Source organism: Pholis gunnellus (genome assembly GCF_910591455.1).
Source record: "Pholis gunnellus genome assembly, chromosome: 10".
Classification (NCBI taxonomy): Eukaryota; Metazoa; Chordata; class Actinopteri; order Perciformes; family Pholidae; genus Pholis; species Pholis gunnellus.
The window spans coordinates 24418896-24437515 of NC_136537.1; the positions used below are offsets into that span (position 1 = coordinate 24418896).

General features: G+C 42.7%; 2 protein-coding genes across 8 annotated transcripts in view; one reads left to right on the plus strand and one right to left on the minus strand.

Annotated features, from left to right (window-relative positions):
* Nucleotides 1-18620, minus strand: part of LOC306702024 (uncharacterized protein) — a 272978-nt gene that overhangs the window by 115215 nt on the left and 139143 nt on the right. The window lies entirely within an intron of this gene.
* fat2 (FAT atypical cadherin 2) overlaps nt 1-18620 on the plus strand; it is an 88994-nt gene that overhangs the window by 31776 nt on the left and 38598 nt on the right. The window contains exons 8-15 of the mRNA XM_079167506.1: nt 313-375; nt 1706-1918; nt 2658-2868; nt 3901-7568; nt 8702-9098; nt 11669-11868; nt 13174-13327; nt 14083-14316. Of these exons, the coding sequence (XP_079023632.1) occupies nt 313-375; nt 1706-1918; nt 2658-2868; nt 3901-7568; nt 8702-9098; nt 11669-11868; nt 13174-13327; nt 14083-14316 (5140 nt within the window). The remainder of the gene's footprint in view (nt 1-312; nt 376-1705; nt 1919-2657; nt 2869-3900; nt 7569-8701; nt 9099-11668; nt 11869-13173; nt 13328-14082; nt 14317-18620) is intronic.

Consider the following 18620-nt stretch of genomic DNA (forward strand, 5'->3'; position numbering starts at 1 on the left):
TTAGAAAAGTAATTCACAGATACAAGACGAAGATCAGCTTTTTTAGAAGTGAGAAAGCACCCCATCATGTTGGTTTAACGATATAAATAACACTCAGTCCTCTCAACGAGCCACGTTTATTCCACAGAACAAAAAATATCCCAAAACTTTATTGGTGTCCTCATTTGAACATGGTTTAGAATCTAATCTTAAACCCTGCAGGCAGCGGGTCGGCTGTTTTTGTGTGTGAGCCGCTGCTTTCCTAGATCTTAATGTTGTTCCTGCTGAGCATCCATTTTATCGAACCCCGTGTGTCCCATCTCCAAACTGCAGGCCTACATCCGTGTGCTGGACATGAATGAGCATCGGCCCGTCTTCCTGAAGCCGCTGTACCAGGTGAGAGTGGATCCAGTATATTTCCATTTGATTATCAGAGCTCACAGTAGACTTATTACAAGCAATAATACCCTAAAGGGCATTCTTTACAGATCATTTTGGGTGTGTCGGAGATGCAACCAGGTGCAAAAAGCAGTGCTGCTCTATAATCACAAGAATTAAAGTCCTTAAAGGGATAGTTTGGATGATTTGATGTGAGGTATGAGGTGCCTTTGCATAGTCAGTGTATTACCTGCAGTAGATTTGTAGAAACAGTTAAAGTGTTGACTATATTTAAAGTATTATCACCTCTTTACCTTGCTGTCAGACGGCCCTTTCTGACGGGGAACTGAAGCCGCTAGCTATACTCTCTTCAGACCCACAAGACCTGTAATTTTACCTCTCAGCACACAGGAGTTGCTGGACTGCCTCCATCAGCCAGTGTGTTTGTGTTGTTAAGTGACTTTGATGTTTTAAAGGGTTAGTTTAGATTCACCAAAGTCATCCAATGACACCAACAAACTAACCGATGCAGGGAGCGGTAGACCAGCATGCCCTGTGTTCTGCAAGGTCAAATGACTGTTTGTATCAATGATGTCTGGTACTGTCCTTAAGGACGTTCATTCTTGTAATTATAGAGGACAAAAGGTACTTTTCACACCTGGTTGCACCTCTGACATACCAATGATTATCTGAAAAAATCCAAACCAGTCCTTACATTTCTTCCCCAAAGGGTTTCACACAACAACACTTTCTAGGCAAACTAACTTTCCATCAAAAAGCATACCAGTAGTTCTCAAACTTTTTCTGCCATGTTCCCTATTGGAAGCTGAAAAAAGAAAGACACAAGAGACTAATGTGTCTCACCGAATCTAAAAGTGTGTGTTCAGAGTGTGTTTTATTATGTAAATTGCAGCGTTTGGGGAGCTAAGGGTTTCAGCGTACCGTAGGCAGTGCTTTATTGATTTTGACGTGGTTGTAACCAGGAAGCTTTTAGTAAAGTAATCTAAAGTCAGACACCTTTCAGGCACAAAACTTTAAATTAAAACGTAAACATGTGGAGAATTATTATCAGCCACTGCAGGAATGCTTCACTGTGATTATCAGGACATCCAACAGACAGTAGCTGCTGTTGTTTTCCTCATCACAGTAATCTGGTCCTGTCTCTGAGATTGTTGCTCTAACAGAACATTTTCTTGTCTCAAAATGCTTTTTGTTGTTCGTCGGACCGCCTTTATGAATACAAATTGTGTCGTAAAAGTCCAGGAATTCAGTTTCCGATCTATTATTTTGTATCCAGCCCTGTGTTCACAACTTCACCCATCTCCTCCTCTCCCCTGTGTGTTTTGAGGTGAGGGTTCCTGAGGACACCTCCCCGTGGAAGGACATCCTGCAGATCAGCGCGCAGGATGCCGACATCAACAGTAAGCTGGTGTACTCCATCCACAGCAGCCTGCATCCAGACAGCACCAAGTTCTTCCATCTGGACCCAAAGAGTGGAGTCCTGGTGATGACGGAGGAGCTCGACTACGAGACGATCTCCGTCCACACGCTCATCGTTATGGTAATGACACCGTTATCTCAGTAGAATCTCATGAGGATGTCTGTAATGATATAAAGAGCAGAACAATCAGGGTATGAACGACCCGGTTATCAAAAGTATTTTAAGTCTATAAAAACTATTGTTCCAACTAATGATGAAGGAATATGCTTTATATCTGTGTTGCACCATTATTACATGAAATGCCGCTTAAAGTTCTCTGCAAAGTTCTAGTTATAAAGAAAACAACGGATCAAAATAAAGCTAAAATAAAGAGCAGACAATTAAGATAATTGTTTAAAATGATTAGATATTTTGAATTCACAATTTTTTGTTACAATTCATGCATGATGAACGGCTCCGATACCGCTTTGGCACCAGGCATTTTAAGCTGTTTCAATTGTTTTTAAATAACAATTTGGATAATTTTTTGCAGCCTATAAAGAAACAGTACATCCGTCCGTTTACCTGAAACATTCTGGGGAAACATGATTTTAATTGGATGGTGACACTGTTGGTTCTAAATGTGCTCTGCAAACAAGTTCATGAGAAAGTAATGAAATGGCAGACCATTTAAACAACTATTTAAAATGCATCTAAACATATGAACAAATAAGGTTAAAATAATTTAGATTAAAAATATTGCACACAAATGGCTCAATAAGAGAAACTGGTGCAGTGCTCATTACTTTATATATATATTTAAAGATATATCTATAACAGTCTCAGTCAACACTTTTAACATTTCTTTGCTCCTCTTCAGGTGCGTGACCAGGAGATCCCGGTGAAGAGGAACTTTGTGAAGGTGGTGGTTCACGTGGAGGACTGTAACGACCACTCACCGGCGTTCCTCAGCGCCCGCTACGTGGCCAACATCTCCAGCTTGGCCCCTACAGGCTCCGAGGTCATCCGGGTCAAGGCCCTGGACAAGGACATGGGCAGTAATGCCGACATCAGCTATTCTCTGAACTCCGGTGAGCTGTTTTTAAAAAAAAATGTACTTAAGTTTGCTGCTTTTCCAGCTACACTCTGCTTTACATTCATTCAGTTGCTCATAACCACACCTGGGAGCTGCCGCCATTTTCTAATATAGACCTCCGGGAGCTGCCCCGCGCAACCGCAGCCTTCAGACGTCGACTCCTTAGCTTAGAGGGTTCAAGGGCACAGTGATGACGCCTGAGGGAGGAAAAGTTTTTCTCAGTTGCCTTGTCGGCTATGATTTTCTGTTTGGGGTTAGAATTTAAACCTCCTGGTCTCTCTGGTATATTGCAGATCATATGTGATCAAAGCAGTTGGCTAATGACTCCAACTGCTGCGGTGGAACAAGTTATGCTTGCTCATTGTATCAAAGAACATCCATTAATGTAACTGACACCGGAGCAGTTTCTCTTGTTCATATAAAGAAGGTACTTTTAAACAAAGAAAGAATACGCCTCACTGCAGCAGAATCAAGAAATAGGCGCTTTTGACTATAGAACTTTTGTTGAAAGCCAAGCTGAGAGAAGTTATCTAAAACTAATATCAGATTGATTTTATTGGAATTGTTGTAATTTTCCTTTTTTACAGAGACTTAGATGAGATGATCAAAACTACCTTAAATAATACAATTTTATTATTATTACATTATTATCTAGTTTGTTTAATCCGTACAAAACTGAAGTGTTAAAAAGCATCCACCGGACTATCTCTTGGTCGGGAGCAATGATTTTAAAACCACATCCCCAAAATATCGAGCTTTTCCTTTTGAGAAAATAACATTTTATAATAATAAATAAATGACCTGTAAAATGTTTTGTAATAATATCAAATATATTGTTAATGCAAACCTGTAAGACAGATACGTAGGAGATGAAATCAAGTTGAGGATTCACACACTGCATAAATAAAAGAAGCAGCAACATTTCAGTTATAGACCTAAAATATAGTGGAACAGGATAAAAATGATAACATTGATTATTATGTGTTTTGGAGTAGCTCATTGTGTAACACATCACTTCTCTCTGCAGGGAATATCGACAACATCTTCTCCATTGATCCAGAGCTGGGCTCCATCAGTGTGGTAAAACCTTTGGACCTTCAGCCTCAGGACCGCTTCCACTTGACGGTGAAGGCCACCGATCAGGGCTTCCCTCAGCGCAGTGACCTCTGCTCCGTCCACGTCCACATCCGCATCTCCGACCAAAGCCCGCCCGCCTTCTCCTTGGATGAATACCTAACAGAGATCAGTGAATTGAGCACCTTTGGAACTCCGGTGGTCACCATCTCAGCCTCCAGCCCCGCTGCTGTGCATTATGAGATAGAAAGTGGTAACTCTAATGGAACATTTCACATGAACCCGTACACCGGGTTGATTTCAACCCAAAAGCCCCTTGATTTTGAGAAGTGTACCTCCTACAAGCTCAAAGTTACAGCTTCCACCACGGCTGGAGCCTCGTCCAAGACCGTCGTTTACATCTACGTGATTGACGAGAATGACAACGCTCCTGTTTTTCAGCAGCGGTTGTACCTGGGGCAAGTCAGCGAGTCGGCTCCCATAAACAGCATGGTGATGGGAGAAAGAAACACCCCTCTGGTCATCCAGGCCTCAGATGCAGACAAAGATTCAAACTCTCTGCTGGTGTATCAGATCCTCGAACCGGAGGCCCTGGACGTCTTCAAGATAGACTCAAGTATGGGCACCATCTCTTTAATCTCAGCCATTGACTTTGAAGCCAAGGCCGAGTATCACTTCACCGTGCAGGTGAAGGACTCCGGGGAGGCATCACTGTATGCAACGGAGCCCGCCAAGGTCACTGTTCGCGTCCTGGACCTGAATGACTGCCCGCCACAATTCACCACCCCTGAGTACGAGCCATCCATCATCTTCCCGGCTGTCAGAGATACCGAGGTGGTGCGCGTCACGGCCCATGACGCCGACTCGGCGGTCGCGTACAGCATCGCTGAGGGGAATCTTCACAACGCCTTTTCAATTCACCCCAATACCGGAGTCATCACCGTGAGCAATGTGTCCGAATTCAGGCATTTTTACCAACTGGTTGTCAAAGTCTCTGACGGGCTATACAAAGCCTCAGCTACCGTCAAAGTAAATGTAACAAACCTCACAGCGAGCGATCTTGGATTTGAGCAGAAAGTGTATTCAGCAAGCGTTTCAGAAAACCTGAAGACAGTCAAAACTTTGGCGGCACTCAAGGCCAGGGGTTGTTTTTTAAATGAGCCTCTTTTATATTCTATAGTCAACCCAGTGGGGAAGTTTGTAATCTGCCAGACATCCGGCGTTCTAGAAACAACTGGTATCCCATTTGACCGGGAGGAACAGGATGTTTATGACGTAGTGGTGAAGGTAGAAGACATGAGAACACCGCCTAGGACAGCAACCACCCATGTCAAGGTTTTTATAGACGACGTGAACGACAACGCTCCACAGTTTCTAAACTTGCCTTTTTCAATGATGATTTCTGAAACCACTGAACCAGGAGATGTCTTGTATCAAGTAACTGCCATCGACAGAGATCTGGGAGAGAATGGGTCCATCATGTACTCACTGGAGGAGGACTACGATCTCTTCAGGATAGATCCTGACATAGGCGACGTGTCCCTCCAAAGGCCTCTTGACTTTGAAGCTCTTAATAAGTATGTGTTGGCAGTCTTTGCCACAGACGACGGCGAGCCCAGTCACAGCACAATGGAACAGCTCAGCATTCAAGTGAGGAATCAAACCAACCCTGTTTTCCAGACGCTTCTGTATCCGTTGAAAGTCCCCGAAAACGTCCCCCCATTCACCACCATCTTACACGTCCAGGCCAGAAATCCAGAGGGCTATCGGCTCATCTACAACCTTGAAGAGGAAAACGCCTCACAGCACTTTCACATTGATTTCAAAACTGGTGTGTTGACCGTCAGCGACCCCCTCGACTACGAGAGCCAAACCATGCACATGTTGACGGTTCGTGCTACTGACTCTGTGACCGGAGCTTTCTCGGAGGCCTCCGTTGAAGTAGAAGTAGAGGATGTGAACGATAACGCGCCGGTTTTCTCAAAGCTAACGTACACTGTGACCTTTGAGGAGGATCTCCCAATCCACACCTCTGTGATACAACTTTCTGCCTCTGATAGGGACTCTGGCAGAAATAAAGATCTAACCTTCCAGATGGTGAAAACGGAGAGTAACGAGATGGATTTCTTTGAGATTGACCCTCATAGTGGGTTGATTGTCACAAAACAAGTGCTGGACCATGAAAACACAAAACACTTTCATTTGAAAATCAAAGCCACTGATAATGGCAGCGTTCCTCTTAGTAGTGAAGTCCACGTCTTCATAAATGTCACCGACGTCAACGACAACCCACCAGACTTCGTGAGCTCCCAATATGACGCCTCTCTGGATGAAATGGCAAGATGTGGCCACATCGTCATCAAAATTCAAGCTTCAGATCCAGACTCCGGGGACCTGGATAACCTTAAGTACAAAATCCTCTCAGGGAACAAAGGCCGCTACTTCAACATCAATGAATCTTCAGGAATCATCTCCTTTTCTAATGTCTGTAAGAGGAATCTGGATCCTTACTACAACCTGACTGTGGCGGTGTCGGACGGAGTGTTTCAGAAAACGGCACCAGTGAATATTGACATGATAAACAGCAACAGGCATAGTCCGCACTTCAAGCAGAGCATCTACGAAGCAGAGCTGGCTGAAAATGCAGAGGCAGGAACTCGGGTGATCCGGTTAGCGGCCATCGACCCCGACGACGGGCCGTATGGCAGTGTTGACTACACCATCATAAACAAACTCGCAGATGAGAAGTTTGCTATCGACATTGATGGGCAGATTGTTACGACACAACCGTTGGACAGAGAGAACCCGGCCCAGAGAGTCATAGCCATCAAAGTGATGGCTAAAGATGGCGGCGGAAAAGTGGCCTTTTGCACGGTCAAGATTATTCTCACGGACGAGAACGACAACGTTCCTCAGTTCAAAGCGTCAGAGTACCAGGTTTCAATCCAGTCAACTGTAAATAAAGGCTCCCCCGTGATCCAAATCATGGCTTATGATGCAGATGATGGCAAAAATGCAGACGTCACCTACACAGTGGATGAAGCCGAAGAGCTGACCGAAGACATCATCGAGATCAACCCTTTCACTGGAGTCGTGAGTGTCAAAGAGAGTCTTGTTGGCATGGAGAACAAGATCTTCAACTTCAAAGTCAAAGCACGTGATGGCAGCGTTCCTTTCTATAACTCCACAGTCCCCGTTCAGCTCAAAGTGGTTCATCCTGATGTTCCTCTTCCAAAGTTCTCGGAGCCCCTCTACACCTTCTCAGCTGCAGAGGACATCCCCGTAGGGACAGAGGTAGGCTCGGTGAGGGCGGACTCCGCCATGCCCCTCATTTACAGCCTGGTGAACGGGAACACTGTGGAAAGCAACAAAGACAAAGTGTTCAGTTTGGACAAAGAAAGCGGAACTTTGCTGTTGCAGAAGACCATCGATCACGAAAAGACGAAATGGTATCAGATAGATGTGATCGCTCAGGGGAGCCACAACGGGACCGATGTTGCATCCTTGGTGTCGGTCAGCATTCAGGTCCAAGATGTGAACGATAACCAGCCGGTGTTTGAGGCAAACCCATACAGGGCCTTCCTGGCTGAGAACATGCCTGCTGGAACCACTGTTATTCAGGTGAGAGAGTTTTGAGTATTTATCAAGGGAACTAGCTGATACTGTAGACAGAACAGGTTCATATAAAATGTATTAAAAATCTGTTTCCCATCCTGATTGAAAAGCAGTCTAACACTATTAGCTAATTGCGTCCTGGACACATACTAGCTATAAGTATTTACGCAACCTCGGGTTCTGAACAGTGAAGCCAAGGCTGAATTGTATTCGTATTAGTTTGTTTCTGCACTGTACTTTTGCTCTATTGTATGCTCTTAGATGCTTGTGTAAACAAGGAGATGCACTTATGACTTCTGGTGACTAGTAGTTCTCTTGAATATCTATGTTGAATACACTTATTGTAAGTCACTTTGGATAAAAGCGTCTGCTAAATGACTGTAATGTAATGTAATGTAATGAAGAGCCCTAAATCTGCATTCTCTCTAGTGTCCACCAGGGGGCGACTCCTCTGGTTGTATAGAAGTCTATGAGAAAATGACTCTAATTCTCTTGATTTATTACCTCAGTAAACATTGTAAACATGAGTTTATGGTCTCAATCTCTAGTTTCAAGTCTTCTTCAACACAGCATGATGTTCATTTAGTAAATGATGGTCCATTTAGAGTCAAACAGACCATGAAGCAGTATTTCAGCCTTTTTTGTTGTAGATCCAAGTCTCAGATATCTGGAATTTCTTCCACTTGGTGAATAAAAGGTGTCAATGAACTAGTGGCAAATTTGCTGCAAAGCCACCACTGCTGGAAGTAGCATGGAAATAAAGTTATGTAATTAACACTCATTCAGTCGCAGCTATACATTGTTTGTATCTGCTTTCACTCGTTGACAACTGCTACAGACATGAAGCTCAACAAAAATGAGCTGTTGATCTGGTGTGACTACAAGCCATCTTAGAATAATGCATGAAACTTCTAAGTCTGCTGATAGTTTTAGTTTTAGCCTAACTTAGCCAATTGCTAAGCTAGGCTTAAAATACCCTGAGCTAGTATTAAAGCACAGAGATGAAAGTAATATACATCTTCTCCTCTAATTCCCAGTAAGACAGCAAACAGGCTTATTTCCTAAATCATCCACATATTTCTTGAAAATGCTTTAATTTGTGAAGAAAATATTGACGAAATGCTTGTTTTTACCCACAGGTGACCGCCAACGACCCGGACACGGACACCAACGGCCGTGTGACCTACAGCTTGGAGCCTCTACCCGATGACACCGCTGCGGACGCCACCGAGGTGTTCTCCATCGACGGAGACAGCGGCTGGATCACCGCCGTGCGGGAGACGGACTGCGAGGCCGCCAGGTTCTACCGGTTCAACGTGGTCGCCACGGACCACGGCGGCGACGTCAAGCTGTCCTCCAGCGTCGCGGTGGAGGTGACGGTGACGGACGAGAACGACAACCCGCCGAAGTTCTCCGACGACGTGTACCGCGGCTCCGTGGTGGAGAACAGCAGCCCCGGGGAAGTGATCATCTCCATGATGACCACGGATGCTGACGTGTCGCTGGAGAACCGCCTCGTGACGTGTTACATCACAGGTGCGTACGTCTTGAGTGTGCATTCATGAGTGTGTGAATGTGAGTGTGTTTACAGTCATTAAGTTTACATTCACTCTTTCTATGTATCATGTATGTGTGTGTCTTTCTCTGTGAGTGTGTGTGTGTGAGTATTTGTCAGCCAAATTGCTACACTGTGGGATTCATCAGGACAATGAGGTGAAATTAAATCTCTGTAAATCGCCCACGACTGAGTCATAATAGAACATTATTCAGCCACAGATTAATCACAAAGAGGAGAAGGTTGGAAAGCCGACGTGACAGGATTACCAACGAGATGCCCCGCAGCTAACAACAAAATCAAAGCCACAGAATAATGCTAATCTGTCCCTCGTTCCTCCAGACTGTTAGAGCCGGATCGTTCTTAACGAGCTCTGCTGTCATAACAAAGTTATTTCACAAAGTGCACCAGAGGAACATTTGCTTTTGGATTATCTATAAATGGTTTGTCTGACGTTGACACCGGCTAGTCAACAATAAACACGAACAAAACCAAATGTTTGATATCAAAGTTGCCCACCGCCGGTTTTACTAACTCAGTGTCCGTCTACGACTGAGCTGCTTCACACAACAAAATACAAGATTTTGATTTTTAGTAGTTTTCCATCAACTCAGAGCCTGGATTATTAAACCCACCTTTTTTCAATTAATTTTGGTGAACATTCTTTACATAAACATTTGGAATTTTCTCTCACTTCATGATGATTCAGCCTGGTCTCCTAAAAATGACTTTGCTACATAATAAAACTGCATTATCAATTAAGTTCTGAGGAAAATGTATTTAGTTTAAAGCGATGGACGGGTGGGTCAACACAGGACTTTCACCCAGGAGGCCGCTGTTTGTGTTCTGTGTTAATCCAGAAGTCAACTATGATTTATTTCAACTTAAATAACTTGACAAACATACTTATTTTAAGCCAGACTATGATGTATTTACTAAACATAACCATGTACAGTATAGTTTGGTTGTGTTTTTGTTTTGTGTCAATTCACAAAACTATATTGAGAAATGCAGTTTAGTTGAATTGGAACGTAAATGAGTTATTGCTGATAAGTATATCTGATTGTAAATGCTACATTTACTTTCACATTTAAGGGAATAATTACCTTATCATTGCGAAATTATTTTTCTTGAAATTTTCTGTAAAAGTCCACTTTTACCGATTGTCCTCTTGGTCTAAATGATGTAAAACGTAAGATTATCGGGGAATTACCACATCATATTTTAATATCTCAACATAAAATAGTATCCACAGTTTCAGTCCTCAGTAATAGAAAACAGTTAAAATAAATGCGTTTTTGATTTAGGTTGGATCTGAAAATATGTATTAAAGTTAAATTGGAATCTTTTCGTCACAGTGCTGCAGGTTGTTCATGTATTTGTATTTTAAGAAAACCAACGTCTCCGTTCAGCACCTCAGACCCGTTTGGCAACTTTTTGACAGCTTTAAAGAATTCAAACAGTTTCCGTCGCGGCTCCACCAGCATGTGTCACCTGTCACACACGTGGTCGACTGACTGTGATGCAATCTGCTGCAGCACAGCGACTGATGGTCAAACTCAGCAGCCGGTGTCAGCTGTCAGAGAAAAAACACTTTTCATCTCAAAGGATAAAAGTTTAGAAAGAGAAGAAAACAATAAAATACAAAGTACGCAGGTCAGTCAGCCTAATATTAAAATTCATCCACAACACAGACATTTGTGAATTATTCATCAGCAAAAACACAACATCTGAACTCAATATCAAAGCTGCTGTTTGTTTTAAACAAGAAAACAGTGAATTAAAAGAATATTTATATTTCTCAGACGGTAACAGAGAGACGTGATGATAAACGCAAAAGCATAAAACAAACTCAACACAACCAACAAGAAACTCAGCGAATAGCAATATTAGTAGCACTTGTATGTAAACGTATACAAATATTATATAAATATATCTTAAATAATATATATCTATGAACAACAAACATTACAACACAGGGAACAAAGTGGAAAACATAATTCACATGAACTGTAAATGGAAGGAAACACATGAGAGAGTCAGACGGTTACTGATTGTTGATTTATCGTAGATATGAAATTTGCAGTTTAACACTTTGTTTAATCTGCCTTCCTTCTGGATACGACATCAACAAGATGATTGTCAATCATTTAGGATCGCCAATAACAACTATCCGGTGTCAAACGTTCACATTTGAATCATTTTTAATTTGAGTCCAGATGAGATGTTGAAGGAGCAGCTGTATCAGACATGTTGATGCTATAGGATACTGTGGTGGACATTATCTACTGTTTTCTAATGTTTTATTGACCAAAAGTGTAATTAATTCATCATGAAAACAGATAGCAGATCATTCTATAATGAAAATGATCTTTAGTTGTTGCCCTTGTTTGCTATAATGTGTCCATGAATCCCTTAAAAGAAGGAAGACGTGACTTCTGTGCCTGCGATGGCGGCCGCGGGCCTGCTTACGCGTCATTGGTCTCAATAAAGAACATGTTGGAACTGAGGTGAACTGTCGAGTAATCTCAGTTCTCCGTCTCGCGTGCAGACGGGGACCCTTTGGGCCAGTTCGCCATCATCCAGGAGGACGAGGGCAAGTGGGGTTTGATCGTGAAGGAAGCTCTGGACAGAGAGACCAGAGACAGATACGCGCTGAAAGTCACGGCCACCGATGGGAAGTCTGAGGCTCCGGTTACTGTGGACGTCCACGTCCTGGACATCAACGACAACAGCCCACAGTGTGAACAGGTGAGCTATACTTCCTTTAGTACCATAATCTACTCAGCTGCTGGGAACACGTTTTTTTCCTTTTATTGTACTAATAATGTTCGTCAGGAAATGAAGTCTCATTTACGAGTAACAACGCACCGTGTCTGCCTCGCAAAAGCCTCTCTAATAAAGAATGTTATTAGTTTCATTGGAGTGTTTTAGTGAAGAGAAGTGTTCAACCTGTGCTGTTAAAAACTTTACTGTCCTGCAGTAATTTGTTGTTTGGATGTAATGTAAACTATAAACCCTCATGTGCTCACATGTACTGCGTTAGAGCACCACGGCACCGCACCGAACAGAAGTGAATGGAGTTCATCTCCAACTCTGCAGAGTCAGCAGTCAGACCCTCTCCTCCATCCATATTTCATCCTGCAGAGCAACAAAAAAACATGTTGAAATCAACTCTGAGAGGAGCGTCTGCACTCAGAAATCAGAAATGTGGCATTGTTGTGGTTTTGTCAAGTGTAAACAGAGTTTTATTTGTTCCCTAAGCTATAAGCTGCGGTGGTTAGTGGAGGATTCATCAAAAAGAATCCTTGATTTCTGACAGTAAGCATCGGGTGAAAAGATGAGAAGAGGATGAAAAACTAATCCCAGTCGAGGAGTTCCTACACTACACTACACAACTCGTGTGCAGTTTGTTCCACTTTCACTTATACTGCTGTACATATTCATCAATGTTTGATGCAATAACACATTCATGTGCCAATAGTCCTATTACTTCATATTTAAAATGATACGTGTTCATCTCATCTTTACAACCTTCATTTTAATTTGACGGATAACCTGAGGTATGGAAGTGTGGAAATTAATCTTAAAATGTAAGGTGCACTGCAGAAATTGTCGCTTTCTGTTTTGTAAACACAATATTTAAAGTTGCTCTCCTCGCCTGCAGCATCACATACCAACCCCCAGTTCCAGTGGGTCAGAGGAGACGTTTCAGAGCTGCTTTGTTTATCTTTAATGTGCGGATTTTAATTCATAGTAAATTCATAGGAACGTTAGTTTGCATACACACCGAATATACATGCAACATTATTTATCTTTTGGACAAACTACAGAGGCTTTTAGAGCTTGTACTGACAGTTTGATATTTGTTTTAAATCCAGCCTACTCTTGCTGTTTTCTCAAGACTACCATCCGAAGCTTCACCTTGCTTTCCCTTAATTTCTGGAGCCCCAGCAGCCGTATCATTGTCTCCATGCAGCGCTCAGTAGCTTGACTGATAAAAGTGCTGTGTGACCGGAGGCCTGATTTGTTGTTGTTGGTCTCCTCCTGATGCAGCTGGTGTACACGGAGGCGGTGATGGAGAACTCGCCCTCCCGAACGTTTGTGCTGAAGGTTTCGGCCTCGGACCCGGACGTGGGAGCTAATGGCCAGATCTCCTACACCCTCCACGGGCCCAACGCAGACAAGTTCCATCTGGACCACAGGACCGGTACGAAGCCGCCCGTTTGGGGGTCAAAACACGAGTGCTCCCTCTGAAGTGTTTGGGTTGTTGATACCATCAGCAAACCTTTCCTTTGTCATTTCTTTTTTTTCTCCCATTATCCGGAGCGACTCGGCGACATCCATCACACTCCGTTTCTGTCTCGACATCTTTCTCTTTCACTTTTGTTTTTCTTTCTTTCAAATGGTTTTATTGTGAGGAATCATTTTCCAACACAACAAAACATTGTTGTGCTCTGTTCTTCTCCATATAAACATTCAAACATGGTGTCAAAAGACAACAAAAATGTTGATGTGAAGTTTAAGTCAAACAAAGAAGAAAGATCCTTGTGCTACGTTGTACTTCTACTCAAATATCAGAGATTAATGTCAAATGCTTTGACTTGTTTAGATGTCTGATCAGAGACTCACGATAAAGATACTTATGGCACATTTCACACCAATTACCAGTAATAATGATCCAAAAATAATATCTTGTTAAATAAATGTATTATTTCTTTGGTTTCAGTCGTGTAATGAGCCTCAGCGGGCTGCTCGTCTAGTAGATTTTTTTTTACCCAATGAGGAAAATAAACATTAAATCTGTAAGCTGCTAATAAAAGGGCATTAAATGTGTTAAATTAAACATTACAATTAATATTATGTATTTAATATTGTGTTTATTATTCCAGGATAAATGACAAACCAGGTGACAGACTTATTTTCATGCATTGTGACTTGAGTGTCGTCTCCATCGCTCCCCAGGTGAGCTGTTCACTCTGGCCGCGTTGGACCGGGAGCGGGAGGTCGAGTACAACGTGGCGGCGAAGGCGACGGACGGCGGCGGGCGGTCGTGTCAGGCAGACATCCGGCTGACCATCCAGGACATGAACGACAACCCGCCACACTTCTCCTCCAGCCACTACGAGGTCACCGTGTTCGACAACACCACCGTCAGGACTCCCGTCGCCGTCGTGTACGCCAAGGACCCGGACGCTGGTAGGTTATCAAGTTAAAGAGACCACAGAGAGCAAACGTTGTCTCTCAGGTCAGAACATGCTGCTGTAAAGCCTTTATACCTGGTATGAGCGGTTCCTAACTCTACTAAAGCCTAACGCACAGGCGCGCCTTTGTGTGTGCAGTGTATTAATGCTGAACATAATAAAAGACTGATCCATTCCCAGCAGAGCAGCGCCCACCTGATGCCTCCCAGCTGCGCTGCTACTCAGAGATTTTAACCCTTCTCTGCATCAGCCTCTTGCTCATTATGCCGATTTTAAATTCAAAAGCTTCTGTTCGGTGACTCTCCGACTTTTCATTTTAGTGCCAGTTTTTACATTTTGTACAAAAAACTTTTGGTTTGTGACCAAATTACCTGACATGACATGACCATTGGCCTCAGCTGTAGTTTGTGTCGAGAGCTAATTAGCAAATGTTAGCATGCTGACATGATAAGCTAAGATATTATATATCGTTGATAAATACCTGCAAAAAATAAGCATGTTACCTTCTCACATCTAACTAAAATAGATGGAGTCTCCATCTGACCGTCCTTTTGATTTTCTGGACAACCGTTCATCCGATTGACTTCACACTTTATCCTCTTTATGGTCTGTGTGACTCTAAATGGACCATCATGTACTAAATGAACATCACGCTGTATTGAAGAAGACTTGAAACTAGAGATTGAGACCATAAACTCATGTTTACAATGTTTACTGAGGTAACAAATCAAGAGAGAAGTAGAGTCATTTTCTCATAGACTTCTATACAACCAGAGGAGTCGCCCCCTGGTGGACACTAGAGAGAATGCAGCTTTAACACACAAAGCTTCGGCTTCACTCGGCAGAACTGCAGGTTGCCGCCTGGTTTATACTCCAGGCTTGCAAGAGGATGCAACAATGTCACAGGAGGTTTATTGCTCAAGGAAGTGCGGTATTGAGTGTTAAGTTGTTTGGATGAGCAGCAACACCAGAGGGCAAACATTCTCCTTTTGAGCGGATCAGTACTGAATAATATGAGACCTGGAACAGACTCACATGTTCTCCTGGTTTAGTTCTGTAGTAGCGAAACTACTAAACTTTAATAACCTTTATTGGTCTCTTCCTCGTTTCCTTCGTGCTACTACTTCATGATTTTCTTTGACATTGTGTTTGTATGTTTTAGCACAGCTTCTTTTTTTCCTTCTTTCTCCCTGAAGTTGGTCGACGCAGTTTGATTCCACTTTCCACCGCCGTGTTTGAATGTTTTATTCATGCGTTGGCTTTGATGGTCGGTTGGGTTTTTATTGGTGTAAACAGGAGAGTCAGATAAAAGTAAAGTTAAACTGACAGTTTTCCTCGACCGAAACCATCTGTAGTGCTCAGTCAGTGTAGCGCGCGCACACACACACACACACACACACACGCACATACACACACACTGGAATAGTCACAGTTCCCACAAGAGGATCATTAAAAATACACAAACAAACCCACCAATACAAATATTCTGCATGTACAAAGACTAATACACACACATGCTTTTGTTTGCACTGAGATGGACAAATTCAGACAGGTAGACACACACACACACACACACACACACACACACACACACACACACACGCACACACACACCGGTAGGGAAACAGGAGCAGACAGAACAGGTCAGCCACTCCTTCAGATGTGCAGCAGCTTGTCCTCTTTCTCTACACAGACGACTTTCTCACAGACAACAATGACAAATCAACTTTTCTCTTTTTATGTTTTATTTGCTAAAGAAATTTATAGAAAACATTTCCATTAACTGCAGGTTTTCTAGCAGGTAGAGACAGAAACACAGATGCTGATGATTCAGTGGATATCTCTTTGTGATAATTTGAATTTAATGCGTAAAAATGTAAAAATAATCAGTAATATGATGAATGTGTATCATTGTAATCCTTAGATTCATTCAGAGTGAAGCTGGTCTCACAGCAGTTATATGTTTCATTATTTGTTGGAACATTTTGCCTCTTAAGTACATTTCACACTGAGGAAACATGAGGAAACAGAGACAACATCAGTGATGGTCAACAGTTAAATCACTGATCCTGTTGGCCTTTAACCATAGCGCCATCTTTAGGATAATTCTCTTCAACACGGTAAGAGAAATGCATCTCTTCTTCAGAACTTGCCAAACCACCTTTTTGTTGAAGCTCCGTTTGAGTTAAAAATGTTGACCTTCAATCCCGACACTCCCGTAATTATCCATAAACATCGGTTACCAAACGTAACGCTTGTGATCTCTTAAAGTGTAACTGTGACTGTGAGCTGCAGGCTGTGTAGATTCTCTTTTAACGAGGGAGCAGGTAGATCCACTGACATGTCCTTATTTAGAATCATATAAGAATCCTTCTAAGCTGTTTGAGAGCTATTACAAACTGATATTCCCGTTTACAGGCAGCAGTGCAGACACCGACGAACGTTGAAACGCCTCCCACACATCAACACACGCGCTCTCTTTCAATCCATCAACCACCTTGTTGAAAAGCTCGGCGTGAAACGTGTTTATGTACAAGTCTTAAATTAACGTTTAAAAGAAGGCTTTTTTTTTTCTCCTTCCGATCAGAAATGTGGCCTTTTTTATTTTTGTTCACGCATCTCTGCCTCGGCTGATTTTGAGTGTCGCAAACTGCGGTAAAAGCCCAGACTGAGATGCATGTTGTGAACGCGCTGTAATGCTGTATACATGTCTCCTAAAACCTGAATATTATCGGCATATCCCACATGTCTTAATGGGAAAACGCTACATTTGGAATAATAATAATCCATCCAAACATAATATGTTGTTCACATGACCTGAATACAATTCAGAATGAGGAGTTCAACAACAGACATTATTGTTATTTGAATAATAGATACATACATACACACATGCATACATGCATACATACATACATACAGCACATGCATACATACATACATATATACAGACATGCATAAATACATACATACAGACATGCATACATACATACAAACAAGCATACAAACATACATGCATACATAAATACATAGAGGGCTGAAAAGGTCAAATCTAGTATCACCATCCTGTAACCTCTCACATTTCTTATGTTGCCTCCTTGTAGTTTTCAGACCTCCAGGTTTAAAAACAGAGTTAATAATTCAATATTTATTACCATATTAATGAAACATTGACTGCATTTTGTCTTGTGTGCTCGTCGTAAACAAAAACAATACAGCCAAGTACACATCAGCTGTACAAGTACAAATACACACCAACACAGACGTATCAAATATCAGCGTAAACACATGGAGAGACTCTTAAAGCACACGTGTCTGCTGAGAAACCTGCTAACAAACACAGTTTAAGTGAAGCTCATGGACACCAGTAGCTTAGTTCTTAATGCTGCACGACCGGTTTGACTGAGGGACGGAGGACAGACAGTGAGCTGGCTGGATGAGAGAGCTCTCTGATTATTCTCACACCCGTCCTCGGAGCTCTTCATATTACAGGCCGGGGATCTTCGACGCTGCCTTCACTGCCTTATTTAGTTCCTCCTTTTCATCGGCTGGGCAGTTTGCACGCCGCACTGCGGTGCTCTCATGAAACAAACATCACTGGTCTGGTGTTACCAGTTGTGTGTCAGTTGGCCCGATGTCGGGGGGATTTGGGCCTGAATATGGAGAAGACTTTCATTTGATGGAGTCTTCCTCTCCATCTGTCCAAACCCTCTGGTGTGGAGACATGGACGGGTCACGTTGCCTGTAAAGTATGCTCTGGATATTCATGGTCCAGATGATTCCTGTGTTTATGGGTTACCCCCCGTTGCCCTTTTCCTCAAACGCTCTAATCTAAGAAATATTGAAATCCAATGTGCTTTCCCAAAACCTATACTACCGAAACAGATGTAAAAAAATACCAGGATGTCCAAGTACATCTGGTCGTATTGTCAGCGTGCTCTTCTGGCTGTTGTGACCCACAATCCTTTGTTGCAGCAGATATATTGAGCAAGAGGGTGAAAGTCATGATGAAGTAGTTTGACCCACTTGAATGCATACCACACGCAACACTACGCACTTTGTGAGGGAAGCTGCAGCATGTACTCGTAAGGAAGAAAGGGAAAAAGTAAGCGACTTTGAACGCAGCTCTAATGAGCACGTTCATCCTCCCAAAGCAAGAAAACGCCATCACTTGATTTGCATTAGTTAATGAATTCACACATTCGTTTGTGAGAAGGAGCATCAATCGAATCACCGTCACCAACGACGCTGACATTGTAATCAAAATCACGTGCACACGGTGCTAGTGGTGGACTTGCT